Source organism: Labrus mixtus, chromosome 9 (assembly GCF_963584025.1).
Source record: "Labrus mixtus chromosome 9, fLabMix1.1, whole genome shotgun sequence".
Lineage (NCBI taxonomy): Eukaryota > Metazoa > Chordata > Actinopteri > Labriformes > Labridae > Labrus > Labrus mixtus.
The window spans coordinates 23,190,235-23,205,560 of NC_083620.1; the positions used below are offsets into that span (position 1 = coordinate 23,190,235).

At 40.8% G+C, this 15,326-nt stretch overlaps 1 protein-coding gene across 3 annotated transcripts in view; it reads left to right on the top strand.

Annotated features, from left to right (window-relative positions):
* Positions 1–913: 913 nt before the first annotated feature.
* The window catches only part of LOC132980698 (cell adhesion molecule 2-like), a 142,146-nt gene continuing 127,733 nt past the window's right edge, over positions 914–15,326 (top strand). The window contains exon 1 of one of the 3 annotated variants that reach the window (XM_061046974.1): positions 914–1,279. In XM_061046974.1, the coding sequence (XP_060902957.1) occupies positions 1,219–1,279 (61 nt within the window). In that variant the 5' untranslated portion in view covers positions 914–1,218. The remainder of the gene's footprint in view (positions 1,280–15,326) is intronic. The other 2 variants (XM_061046972.1, XM_061046973.1) reach the window with 2 other exon arrangements.

The window sequence follows — 15,326 nt, forward strand, 5'->3', positions numbered from 1 at the left end:
TGGCCAGGTCAGCAATTTGATTCAAAGTGGGAGTGGCGTGGAAGGCCACTGTGCAAAATTGAACCAAATTCGAGCTGCAGCATGTTAAACCATGTGTAAAATCCTGCCGATGGGTTTAGAAAACGATCCCCGGCTGGAGCCGCCGCTCTGCCCACACCTCTGTCTTTAGGGACGGTCACACTCATTTCTGTGCACCACTTACTGGAGCCTTTGAAGGAAGAGGGATGTCCAGGAGCCCATTAACCTCCTGTGCGCCTGTGCGCCTGTGCACTGATTCCTGACACAGACACAGACACCAGGTCACAACCCCGGAGAAAGAAACGGTCTTTCTGCAATAGACATCGGTAGATTTTTGTCTTTGATTATTGGATTTAATTGTTTGAATTGTATTTCCTCAATTCCAAGACAGCTTCTCTAAATTTCCCTATGTGTTTGTTAGTGTCGGTTTTTACTGTGGCACTTATTTTTGATTTGTGTTGACAGCCGGCTTGTGTCTGCTCATGTCGCTGTTTGGACTGTTCAGAATTGTGAATTTAACTCTGCTTCTTGTGGACACATTTTAATACACAGAGCATGCAGGTTTGGACAGTTAGGACCCACACTGACACAAACACGGAGCAGTAATACCATGACTTCCTTTAAGAGCCTTTTAGAAGCTTTTGCTGGCCCCTTATGACCCTGCTATCATTTATGATATTATTATTATGCAGGGCCTTAACTTTCAGCACATCCTGCAGAGGCTCTATTGTTCTCTGACATTTCCTAAATGGAGCTTGTGAAACTGATCTCAGGATTTCTGACGTAAGAAAGTAACCCCTCCGTCACATGGCGTAATTGTTTTGACAGTTTACCGGAGATCAGAACTATTTGGAGGTGTTCTCCATTGGTGAAGCGTCTTCATTAGTCAAAAGGCGTGGGCGGGACTCCTGCTCTCTGCAGCGAGTCAAAGAGAAAGGCAATAAAGGGAGACAGGAGCTGCACTTTTGCGACGAGCATCTCTGCCGTCCTGCTACACTGTATAGTGATCACTGCCCCCAGATCCGTGAGAACACACAGGGACTGCTCTGGAAACAGCAGAGTTCATCAATGTAACTCCGCTCAGTCCGAAGCTGCGCCGTTTACCTGGATAAGTCCATCCAACGAGAGGAGAGAGGAAGAGACAAGAGACAGACTCGCGTGGAGTGTCGACGTGTACCCGTTCAGGAAAAAGAGAAGAATATGATTTTCAAGCAGCACTTGATCTTCATCCTGTACAGCCTCTGTGCGAACGTCTTTAAAGGTGAGCTGGATGTGGGGGGCTGTAGACGGGCGTGGTGTGCGGGGAGGTGATGTATGCGTTTAAGTGTAAAGATCATATGTGATCATGTCACACGTGTGAGTTCAAATGTTCAGGACAAACAGCTGATTTCCCTGTTAAATGATGTTTGCGCAGCAGTTGAGTGTGGAGCTCGCCCGCTTGCCTGCTGTCACAGCCGATGTGCTGGAATGCTGGAAGTTAAAATGTGCGGCGCAATGGGAAGCACAATGCGGCTGCACAAGTTTGTGCATCGGCGACAACTTGGATATTGCCCTTCCTTTGGTATTAAGTGACCGATGAAAAGATCAGGCTGCAGACAAGTCGCCTGCAGTCACCTCCTGTTAGTCTCGGCATCCGCTTCAGTCTCCTCGGGCTGACACAGGGTTGCACGCGAGGTGACAGCAGCTGAGCGTGCGTACTGTTTGTTGTGAGACCGGTGTCATTGAGTAGATTTTTTTTTTAAAACTCGTACTGTCTTGTCTTTTCCGGGCCTTTGAAGTGATTACATACTTGGTTTAAAATCAGTCAATTATCAGGGTTGACAAATAAGTCTTCGATGTAGCGATGTCTGTATCTGAGTTGAGCTTTTATCTCCGCACGGCCAGTTTGCGCACTGTACGTGTAGGCACAATAGTGCGTATGTGTGTGTGTGTGTGTGTGTGTGTGTGTGTGTGTGTCGGTATGCATTACTGAGCCATGTAGTCGCTCATTTAAAGTTGGGCTGCAGGGATCAGAGGCGGGTGTGTGTGACGGCTCTCTGCAGCCGGAGATCAGCGTCTCCTCATGACAACTCCCCTCAACTCCCCACAGACTGTCCCGCTCTTGGACATGCATGCGCAGCCACCGCCCTGTAGGCGACCAGTGCGCAGATACATAACACCTACAGCAGGGACAAAGAGGAGGAGGAGGAGGAGGAGGAGGAGGAAGGGGGAGGGGTGCTGTCAAAGGGGGTTCATGTCAGGAGCTTCCTAATCAAAGCAAAAATCCCTGCTGACACCAATTTACCAACATTTTGTCCCACATGCCACCAGGGAGAGGCTGATCCAGTTCACTGTGAGTCTAGGAAGCTGCTGATTTGAATGATTTAGAGTGAATCCCAAGTATTTCTGTTCTGTCATCAAGGACCTTAAGACCCATACCATACCATCAAATCAATTAAAAAAAAAGCCTAAAGTGAGTCTCTTCTGAACATGGTATTTCCACACGCCCTTCATGGCATCCAAAATCACCTCCGACAAGTTTTCGTGTCACATTATGTCAGAGGTGTCACCTCTTCGCCATTAAGTGTCAGAAACATAGAACAAGCCACACAGCAGGAGCTCAGTCTAAAAGACATTCTTGGCAGCTTGTATTTCTTTTGAAAGTTACAAGAGGAATTTTATTTTCATCTTTTGCCCTAATGTATGGAGCTTCTGGTAGTCCTGCTGTCTTCCCCTTCGGCCACTTTCCATCGCTCCCATCCGTTTCATCTCAATGAGCCGTCCAACTCGAGATGCCATCAAGTGGTGTATACCCAGCTGTGACCTGATGACACATTCAGCCACATCCAGTTTGAGCCTGCCCCCTTCAAGCTTCCCCCCTGTGGAGTGGCTCTTGCTTAGGGTTAAATAAGCATGCATGATTTTGCATGTTTTATGGGCCATTAACTACAAACTGTGTAGATGTTGTGTAACTGTTAGTTCAATAGCACACCATATCATGACAGATGATTATTTTTTTTTTTACTATCCAGGCAGCCATCCGTTTCGGTCAATTTCATTATTGTTCAAACGATAACTCATGGGTGTATGGAAAACCTTTTGATGGTGCATTCAGGGATACACTATTTTCTGGGATATGTGAATCCAGCCTCCACTAAGAATTGCATTAATACGCCTTGCAGGAAGGAAAGCATTAAGAAAAGCATTGGAATGCAAGTTTGCATGAAAGGGTGGTATAGACCTTGAGCACACCAAGAAACGTTTTCTCGACTTTTACATGAAGATAGTCTTGTACTAAATGGAATAATGTGAATCAGACAACATGCAAAGGGACGTGACAAAGCACTAATATTTCATGATTTGTGATAGATGAGAATAGAATAGAACAGATGTTTATTGCCATTTGCTCAGGTACAAAGCAGTACAGCTACATTGGAATTTGTTTGCACTGGAACTCGAGTCAGCTTTGTAAAATTTGAAAGATAGAGAAGCAGCAAATAAATCCAGTAGTTATTACACAGTATACAAAATATACAATATAAACACACTGTTCACGATATATTTATATACAGTATATATAAATGAGAACAGGCTGGCCCAACCTGCCAAAGAATTAAAAGGAACAAATAAGTGCACTGTGCACTTAATATTCAGTGCCCCTGATGACCTTCTTCCTCCATCTAAAGGTCATTTAAATCTATGGGAGATGGTTTCAAAGCAGTGATGGAATAAATGGTACCAGTTGAAACTACAGTAATGGTGTGCTTTGGGAAGTGGTGGAAGTAATAAACTGCATGCGAGTTGGGATATGTGGAATAGTATTTGCATGGTTCTTTATGGGGCTGGCAGTCCATCTCAGCTCTGAAGAATAATGAATGGATTATGGAAACATATCGTATTTAAATATCAGATCCAAAAATGATCTTAAACTCAGAATATCAATGTCAATAATCCAACTTGTAGTGAACCAATTTTGGAAACTTAAGATCATTCAGCTTTTAAATGGACAACAATGTTTTTAGCTTTGCCCAACTCATCTCTTCATCCTCGTTCTGCTTTTAGTGGACATTATAAATTGATGCGTTTTATTGCTAGCTCAATATTTGATTGTATCACAACACTTGGATTAAAACTGCCACTCTAGGGATTCCATCTATAAATACTTTAAAATGCTCAGCAGGGGCTCAGTGGCTGCAAGGCCTGGCATATGATTTGTTGATATGAACCTATTAGCATCATCAGTTTACTCAACAATAACTGTGCTAAGAGTATTAAAAAAAAAAAAACAGACGACAGAAGCCTTTCCCAATTAACAACAGATTTGGTTTTCACGACATCCATCGTTAAAGAGCATACAGAGTTTTATCATCTTGTCCAAGAGCTGTGCTAAGATAGTGCTCACTTCAAGGGCCACCTTAAAATATTGATGCTATGAGTCTTAACTTTAGACACATGCCCTGGGCAGTGCCTCAAAGGCTGTATAGAAAGCACTCAGACAGCACACACCTCCAAAAAGACTGCACAGTCCTCCAAATCGGTTATTAAAAAGGTCAGACATTTTTTAATCTGCATCGGGAACAGGATCTGCTGCTAAAAACACACGTGGGCAATTATTGCACACACCTGCCAGATTTTATAAATTCAAGTAAAAAGCAGCAGTTTGTGGCAAATAATCAAAGACTCTTCTTGTGGTGTTAACAGCCCTTCATAAACTGCGGCTGCAGATCTGCACTGAGCCATGGTTTAACCCCTATCCAGATTAAATTAAATGTGTAAACAGGTTGAGATATCGTGCGCACTTACAGACAAACAAACCAACAAATGGGAGTGAAAACATAACCTACTCGGCGAGGGTAATAAGGTGCATGCATCTTGTGTGCGATCACAGCCTAATCGACAGTTAAATTGCAGTGTGCTGCATCACACACTGCGGTGATACTGTATACAAGACTTCAGCATCAGCACCTCTGTTCACGCTCCATAATGCCAGGAGTCATTTCATGCAGGCTCATCCGTCTTTGAACAACCACACTATTAGTATTTGGCTTAAATGCATTGCTGGACTCTTATCTATACCTGCAGCCTATGGAGAGCTGCACTGCATTCATGTTTAATATGCTGTGGTGACAGAGTGGATTAATTCTTATGTACAGCGACTGTGTGTGTCTATTGTTCCCACTGTTGTGTGTCCAGTACTGTGCGTCTGCTCAGAGTGTGAGGTCCTGCCGTGCCCGTATGTGCACCACAGAGGGTTTCTGTCACTGCGAGCGGCTGCTGTTTCACTGCATCATCACAGCATATTTTACCAAAGGCAGATAATTCCGACACTGACAGACTTGTCAGAGCTGGTTAACAGGTTAGACAGAAGCCAGGCTAGTAATGCTAATTAGCCATGTGGTAGAGCTATACTTTGCAGACCTGTGAGCTGTGATGTACGTGTTATGATCTATGCGTTTCTCTGCTGGCCACAGCTTCACTGACATTCCTTCGACTCAAGTGTTTCATCACCTTCCTCCTCTCAGAGCCCAAAAAGCTCCCCTACCGCCAAGGGAACTTTTCTTTTGTTTGAGCATGGAGCCTTTCATCATTTCTTATCTCGTCAGACGTTTTGGCAAGTACAACCTGCAGGTGACATTTGAGCGTTGGTGTGTGTTTGACCATAACGTGTGGGGGCAGTAATGAGGGCAAAGTGAAGAATAAATGAAAGTGTCTCCTTTTTTTCTCTCTCTCGCAGCATTTAATCTAGTATCAAAACCAAAGACATCAAAACGGAAGACAAAAAGGGACACGGAGGTTTAAGAAGAATTGTTCCCTCATAATGAAAATTACAAATGTCTTCCCCTGATTAGAGTGGGAATTGAGCCAGTCATCAGAAAAGCAAATCATCTTGTAAAACATTTGACATATTTTTCTTATTTGATATCACCCTAAAAGAACACAGATCCATTCTTGAGGGTGAGGAGTTCTTCCCCCTTGTTCCTGCCTGCTCATACACACATGTTTGTTGCACAAAGTGAAGGTGCCGTAAATGCAAAGTTACTCAAAAACAAGTTCACTATCAGAACAGGAAATTGAGAAATCATGTCATACTACATTTGCCAAACCACTGAACACGTCGAGGGAGGACGTATAAAAGCTTCACAAATATGAAACATACATGTCTGGACCTGCGTTTCAGGGATTTGTAGTTGTTACAATTAGTAATGACATTCCTACAACATTACTGTGTTTTTGTGCGGATACCTTTGCAGGAAGGAAATATGAGAAACTCACAGTTTTCAATTCCAACCAAAGCTTTTCCAAACTAAGAATCATGCTATGCACAGTGCATCCATGAATAATACTGCATGCATTACATGATATAAAATGCTTTGCATTATTTAAATGATTTCATTTGCATTCATCAGAATGGAAATTTTCCTCAGATAAGCAAAACAAGCAGAGTATGTGATTTTGAAAATATCTTCTCAGTTGGATGCATATGTTTAGGATTCTACATATAATGCATCGAAATCCATCAGTTTGACTAGACTAACAATGCTATAAATATCCATTTTGTTTAAAAATAATTGAACTCAGCAGTTTGAGAGGATCAGGTTAAAATCATGCCTCAAAGCTTCCCTGTGCAAAGTACAGTTGTCTGGGTCAAAGAATACATGGCCTGTTATAGAGTTCAGTGAGGAGTAGCCATTTCAAAGGCAGCTTTCACAACACTCAGACAGCGGACTACGATGTGACTAACTGCCCTACCTGCACAGTCGATTTGCTATTTGGAGTGTACTATACGTTTGCAGTTGGTGCCTCACTTTTCAGCTCTTTCATGTGAAAATGGAGTTCTGTTTCAGCCTGGATCGGGGTGTATTGAAAATCTCTTCAAGTGAATGCATATTGGACCAGAGCAGAAGTGAACCCCAAAATGTCACATATTGTGAGACACAGGGAGCCGCTGAGATGTATGCATGGGCGCATCTCCTGTAGGTTGGAATAATCAGGCAGCAGGAATAAGCTGGCGGAGCTGAAGGCGAGGTACAGCAGAGGAAGGTGGTTTACATTCAAGGATACCCGTTCCCCACTGATGAGGGTTAGCTTATCCCCGCAGAACGTCTCTCAGCTGCCAAGTGCTGGCTCTGGTGCTCTGCTGTGTACCTCAGCAAATGAATAATCCAGTAAGGGGGACAAATGTGCTCCTAAAGAGCCTCTGCCGGCCTGCTTGCTGTCTGCTGACAGATATACATCTGTAGGGATAAGCCTCAAGCCAGAGGCAAATGTGCTCAGACAAGTGGGGAACGGGCTTACAGATTAGCCGCTCGCTGCCCCAAAGACGCAGGGTGCTGTCAGTCTCCCTCTGCCATGCTCTTTGTCATAGCTCTCTTACACGCCATGCCCCCTCAGAGTGCCTATGAGCTTAGCAATGAAGCAAAGAGACTGTGAGGGCAATTAGACTATTTAAGATCATTTAGACTGTATTTGAGTGAAAGAGGTTTTTTCTTTTACCGACTAAGAAGCTTTTCTCAAGATACTCAGGATAAGATGAATGCCACAATTGGTCATGCTGGGAAGTGGTTAAAGAAGTGCTTACATCCATCTTAAGTACCTGAAGAGACACCTGTGATCACACACCTCAAAGGGGAAATCAACCTTAAAACAGACTTTGCTTGTATTCTTGTATTATTTGGGACTGCTCAGTCAATATTTCGAAACATGAACAGCTCACTTTGGGAACTCAAACCCAGAGATCTCTGATTTAATATCATTTGTCATGTGTCATAAAGGAGGAAACAATCTATTTTTAAACTTCAGTAGGGCTGCACCCTAGTATGGTTTTATATTTTACAAGATATATTGATACCAGGGCTGCACGATGGTGCAGGGGTTAGCACTGTCACCTCACACTAAGCTTTCTGGTTTGAATCCTTGTTGGACAGAGCCTTTCTGGGTGAAGTTTCAATGTTCTTCCCTTGTGTCAGAGGGTTCTCTGTAGGTACTCCGACTTCCTCCAACTGTCCAAAGACATGCTCGTTTGGTAATTGGTGACTCTAAATTGTCCGTATGGTGTGGATTGGAGCGTGACTGGTTCTTTGTCTCTGTATGTGAGCCCTGTGATTGACTGGCGAGCAGGCCAGGGTGTACCCGCCTCTTGCCAAATGACAGCTGGGATTGACTCCAGCCTCCCGATAAGCAGTATGATTAAGGATGAATGGAATTTTGATACCCTGTTGATCCAAGTGGCCTGTTTATACAGGATGATTACTGAAAAATAATTTGACATTTGTAATGCAGCTGATTGTGAGCCTGTTCCTGATATTGATATGAACACTTGACAATATTGTACCTGCACTGTTAGTACTTGTGTTGGAACTCCAGAAATTATATCAAAAACATGTGGAGGTAAGGGGCGCTGGTAGTCGGTTGGTAGTGGCATGTCTCATGTGCGGAGGCTGTGGTCCTTGAGATGTGTGGCTTTGGTTTGGGATTTTTGGGGCCAATACCGATATTGGGGAGAAAAAATCTGAAACCTAAATATTGGCCAATATCTCTCTTAGATCTATGTTTGATCTGTAGAGATGGATACATTTACACATTTATTGAGTTGATCCATCAAATGCAGTTATCAAACACTTGTGGAAAAGATGTACAGTATTACGAAGACATGATGGTCACTCAACTGGAAAGTACCTGTGCATGAACATGAATCACCACTTGACACTGTGGAGAGTATTACACTAATTCATACAGCACACAGAGGTTGAAAGAGATATCAAGTGTAAAAAATAAATGCTATTTGGACTTATGAATAAATCTAGTAAATCAATCGGTGCCTATCTGCAATAAAATTAGCCATTGCTGATAGACACTGGATAAGCAAATATCAAATATCATCGGTCGGACTCTACTCTAAATAAAGGTATAAATGCCCCTCCCCCCCAAAAAAAATCAAACGTGGAGGAAAAAAAAGATAAACATTGTAAGAAAAGATTTAATGAAGTAAGTTAACACAAAGAAAAATCTCTATTATTTTTTAAATAAATATTAAAAAGCTTTTTTTATTTAGCAATAGACACAATTACAAGAAATGACACATTTACAATATGTATGAACAGTTCAAAAAACTTTGCGTTCTACAAACATATGAGTATTACTGCAGCCATAAGTCATCATGCTTTCAACGTAAAACACTGAAAATTGAAATGTGCCAAAAATGAAAATATCTTTTTTGAGCCGGATAAGCCACATCAACTTAACTGACAGAATTTAATCTGAAAGAAGTATATGTAAAGAAGAACAAGTTCTGTCTTTTTACCAAAAGCTGATCTCTTAATATCTTTATACTGCAACATTTGCACTTTGGTCGAAGATATATTCCACCCAGTAAAAATAGTTAGATGCCGCAGAGTTGACCCTTTATGCGCTGTTAAAAAGTGACACAAACTTTGTTTCACAGAGTTGTGAGAAATCGAAATATGTAGCGTTTCCCACTGATGTTTTGATCAATGAGATTGTGCTATGCTATTGTGAAGGTTGTAGGCGTCTGTTCAGTGAGAGCTTTATGCGTTCCCTACATTTGAGCATTGTGCCCAAAATGAAGCCTATACTTCATTTTCTGCCTGTTTGCAGTGTTGACCTTTACCAATCTCTCTTGGCCCTCATCTCAGCTGAAGTGGGCTTTGTGCCCGACTATGGATGAGCCTCTGAATCTCATTTAGCCCCTGTGATGATCTCCTTTTCTCCTCCTGCTGCAGTCTCTATGAACAAAGTTAATATTTTTGTTCAGAAATGCCAGGCATACACTGTTCAGTGACCCAGTCAGGGGCCTAAACTGTTTTTAGTCCTTTTTTTCAGCATAGATGTCGTATCACCTTTAAGTTACGCCACATTTGTATTGTGCTGTATGTTTTCAGCTTTTCTGTTTATTATCAAAGAAATGTAACACATCTGTACAAAAGTAGTCCTCACTCTGTTGGGAAAAAAAAGTGTGAACAATACAATGCTAATGCAATGAGAGAGCGATAACCGTGAAATATTGGGAGCGTCATTATGTGGTCGCCATAATAGATGCCCTTTTCTGTGTCTGCTCTGTGTGTGTGTGTTTGCGTGTTTGGGAGGCTTCCAAAAGGAGGATTGACTATCTGAGGTATCTCGCTGCAACCTAACAGCTGGCAGCCTGACCAGAAGTGACTGTGCTTGTTTGAGTTATGTCGGGGGGGCTTTTGCCAGAGCACAAACAGAGCTGGACAATAAGCAGCGCAGCCTTTGTTTAGTGTTCTAAACATTTTAATCAGAACGTATTCTTTTCTCTGTGTGCTTTTTTTGTATGGAGCTTTTTATTCAGGAACAGAAGCTGTTATTAAACTTTGGATTATTTGTGTGATGACACGTTTATAGTGCATATTGATGCGCTAAATGTTGGGGTTTTCAGCTTTAAATAATCATTATGTTTATAGTCACTTTCCCATGGTTTATATGGTTCTATTTTTGTGTGTCAACTCAGAAAATTTCATCAGTCTCACCCCCTCAGATGGATTTAGCATCACTGGATGTCTCATAAAGCCCCTTCAGTCCGGCTGGACGTCTGAGCTGCAGATAAAGGAGCCTCTGTTGCACTATCTTTGGAAATTTGATAGCTTGCTGCAATAAGTCGTGCATTTTCATAGACTTGTAAGCAGCCAAATCATGGCAAATGTAGTTATTTATTCCAGGGTAATGTGTTGCATTTTATGGCTTTATGATTGGATATGCTTTCTGCACATTACAAAATTATAGACCCTGAAAATGAAAAAACAACGATGGGTAAGAAAACCTGCTAAGATCCGATTGTTTACTGTTTGTATAAAAAATAAAAATAAATCCAACATTTAGCAGGATGCAGCAGGGCACCAGTTTCCTTTACAGAGTGACAGTATATGTTGAAGTACTTGGTATTTTATTATTATCACGATAGCTACTTTAATAATTCCTGAGAAAGAAAGCGTTTATTGATTTTCATTCTATATCATTTTCTCATTGTTGTAACTATTTATTCATTTCCAATTTCACTGAGCAGACTTGATTGTCGTGGTCCCGGCTGCAGGCACAAGCTAAAGGCATAAGAAAATGCCACTGAGGTTCTGCAGCCCCTTTTAGTTGCATTCAAGAATCAGTCCCTGATAGTTTCATGAATGCATTTTGAAGCAATGTTTTGCTTAGAATTATTTTTGTGTAAAAACAAAAACAAAGAGTTTTATCTGAAACATTATTCTTTTCAATTTAAAATCCTAGGATACGTGTATGGACTGAAGCCTGTGCAGCCTACATACAAAGTCTAATTTTATAATGCAGAGTGCTCTATAGAGGGAAGTTTGCAGATAATTCTGCCCAATGCATAATGTCCACTGTAATTAAAGTCCACACACACTGTGCAGATCAGTAATTTCAATGAAATCACATTCCCACTGATAGTATGCGGAGCCATATACAAATGCAAATACATATAAAATGGTAAAATTTCATCACTAGGGTAATGGGTTGCATTGATTCATACAAGCAATCGATATCTCTGCTCTGTAGGACTTTCATTTAAATGGGAGTTTTTTTTATGACTAGTAGATAGATGAAGTTTTAATGATGTAAAGAAAAAAAAGAAAAAATCAGCATCTGCTTCGGTTTCAGTGTAAAAACTGTGAATTCATTTGTCCATCCTAAAAAGCAGACTCTGGAATGAAGACACAAAAAGCACAAAGTTAAGCTCATGCATGTTTATACCTTTTATTGACTTCCTCTTTAAAGGCTTCCCACAGGTCTCTAAAGCTGGAGTGTAGATACTGAATGCAGGCATATTTGCAAGTGAAGGTGGGGGATAAAAGCATTGAAACTCATGTCCTCATAAAGAGGGATCAGCAGTCTGAACGGGAGCTGCATACCGATGCAAGAGATGCCAGCGCTCTTAGCCAGAGAGTATGCTTTGCTGGGAAAAAAAAAAAAAGAAGCCTTAAAGCCGCTAAGCTGAGAGCAAGAAGGGGAAAGGAAGAGAAGGTGTAGGAAGGTGAAGGAAGGCACACAAACTGCAAGCAGAGAGAAGTGTCATGGTGTAATGTTTGATGCATCTGCCGTTTCTCTCACCCGCAGTGACTGGAAACATTAAAGGTCTAATGCTGTTTGAAAAAAAAGAGCACAAGCCATTACATGAAGAAAAGCAAGACACGTTGTTGTTTCATACATTACTGATTCAGTTGTTTTGGCCTTCCATTTTTATATTCATGTATTATCTGTACTGTTTAACCTGCTCAGGGTCGCAGGTTGCTGGAGCTGATCCTCTCTCTTCTTTTCATTACTAAAAAAAAAACCTAATTTTCTTGACAGCTCAATACAGAAAGAAGACTTAACATTTGTGAGGATGTTTAACATAAAACCAAGTTTCAGAGAGTTCACTGTGATGAGAAGTAAAATTAGTAAAGATAGATGAAGTCCTCTTCAAAGGCATTAGCTTACACTGGGAGTCGTCTTTATGGAAAGTGTTTCACCTCCTGCTGTCTGCTGCACAAGCGTGACATTCAGAGGGTGTGTTCACACTGAGCATGTTGGGAGCAGTTTACTGGAACCCTGAAGCGCTAATATTTCACTTTGGTTTATTTTGGCAGGCACGAGCTGTGTCTGTGTAGTGCAGGTGTGGAAATAAAGTTACACTCAAGGAATGAACATGCAGTCATCAGCTAGTTTGATATGTTGCACAATCCATAACTTAATAAACAACAGTGAGCGTGTTGGGCGCTGACCTTGACTTAGTACTGACATGGAGATGTCTGCAGACTAGGAACCTTTTAAACATGTTAGGGTTGGACTCAGGTTGCTTGAGTTACAACAACTGTCATGGTGTTTCATGGAGTACCACAGAGATGGGGCATGATCTCCATGAAATAAAAACCTTTTACAGCGTTCTATAAAAGACATCAATTCAAAAGTGTATCGGTTATAGCATTGTTTTGGAGGAAGGTCATGGAGCCATTTTGTCATAACCAAATACAGGACCAAAAATTATCAATTTTTTCGCTTGTTGTGATTTGAAGAAGAAATAATAATAATCTTAGCGATTCCAATATTGTCCTTGGTTGTTGTTCTGGCCCTCATTATGGTCAACACTAGAACTTAAATGAAAAAGGTTCTTTGACATTAAATAGATGCTTTGAGAAGTGGCACAGTGCTGTAGATGTTGCTCAGTCCAGCTCGGTCTGTGATATGAGAGGAAAGGTGATGTGAAACCAGAGAACATCACCGCAGCAGAACACTGATTGAGACCACAGTGTCTTTGTGAATTATTGCCTCATGATTAACATACTTTGTCTTTAGGAAACACTTGATTTTGCTATCACACAATGTTCAACCTTACAATGTTACAACTTGTAAATTATTCAGTGTTGTTCACTGAGTGTGGATGAAGATGCCAAGTTCAAGAACCATTTGGCTTTTTTGGAATTCTTAGAATCCATACTTACACCTGAATAAAAAACCAGCAAGATGATTGAAAAATATAAGCAGTATAAGGACACATTTGACTGATTACATTTTTATTTTACTACATTTGTTATAAGAGAGAAGAGAGAGGGGAAGGTTTTCTGCAGGAATTAGATTAAAACTTTCACCTGAAATGGTCATAAGATTTTTATAGCCAGCTATACATAATAAAACGTTCATTTGACTTGATGCAATTATAATAGTGGGCAGATGATTTAAATATATTATGTTAACGTTGAATTCACTTCATTGTTATTCTGTAAGAGTTTGCATATCTTAACTGTACCTGTGATGGTAAAACAAATATTAGTCTTTCAGTATGTGTAATACAATTTTATAATTCAGGGGTTTTGCTGCTTAATTGTTCACCAGGTAGTTATTGTCATTGTGTCATTGTGTCATAAGGTCTTTAATTAAAAATAGGGTCATTGACCTCGTAGTCTGAAGATCTAAAGCAAACAGTTTCTGGTGTGTTTGGTTTCTGTCTCGTTTCTTCTTACTTAAATTGTAATTAAAACCTCAAACGTTTCAAACCCAACCTGAGACTAAAAGGACAAAAAAAAAAAAAAAAGACCTGCACACACAGGTGGTGCTACCACTGTGCTACCAACAGGAAGGGTCTTAATCAAGAAAAGCTCAGTGTATAATTGTCTGTCACATATTTTTCACTGCTAGAAAATATGTGATGTTCTTTGCATTAACTCCACCTATCCCCACCTTTCAGTAGTTGTTAAATTTAAACAACAGACCAAAATAAACGTGTGAATTAATTTACATCAGATTCTTTAAAATATGAAAACCAAACCTAAACTATAGAAATATTTGAATATTTATTATTATTATTATTATTATTGTTATTGACAGCTTTATTATATCTCACAAACCCTGTCATAAGTTCCCTGCTGGTCATGGCATTGATAGAATATGCTGTCATTAAGGATTTTGCATTGCAAAGAATTGTGGGAACAAGTGCTGCAGCAAACATTTTGTAACTATTCACTTCATAGCAGATGATTTGATCATGTAATCCATTGATTGTTGAGTTTTGCAAACAAGTAGAGAAATGGTTCCTGTTTAAACTTCCCAGAGAGAGAGTGCACCGAAAACTCCAGCAGCCAGTTTGCCGCGCTCAAATGGGCTTCAGGTGAAATTTAACGAGGTAAGAGAGAAAGTTAAAAAAAAAAAGAGAAAGATTTTTGGACGTTTTGAATCAATTCAGAATCTCAGATAGAAAAAATTGTGATACCGACATGATTAGATTTTTTCCCCACACCTCTAACTCATGGTATACCATACTTTTAGCAAATTACCTTTACAAAATGTTTTAGAATATATTTTACTGTACATTTACAGTTTTTGAATAGTAAACAGTGCATAGAGCCGGACCAATAAGTTTTTCCTCTGGGTATGAACTCTGAGCCTTCACCATAGTCAGCTATATATCTGCTATCTGTTATAATGCCACTGCAAAGATGTCCTATTGTGGATTGTGTTGCTGAAATAGGCGGATATAGAGCCAGGATGGACCCTACAATAAGCTCTTATAATGGTCATTCTGGATAGACCTCGCCTTTTGCGGGCTCAGAGATGATTACACATTTAGTATCCTCGAGTCCTGCTAGAGCTTGCGGACATCCAGTGTGTGCAGGTGACCTTAACTACTGGAGCTGTAGCATCCCCCAGATAATGACCACTCTGAACCCCAGAAGCAGGCCTCATCACCCCATAAATACAGGGACCATATGGACTCTCAGTGGAAAGCTGCAGACAGTCACTTTTCAAATGGACGCAGACTTGTAGGAGGCTTTTGTGCCGTGAAAAAAAGACTCGGTTGGCATTTTCAC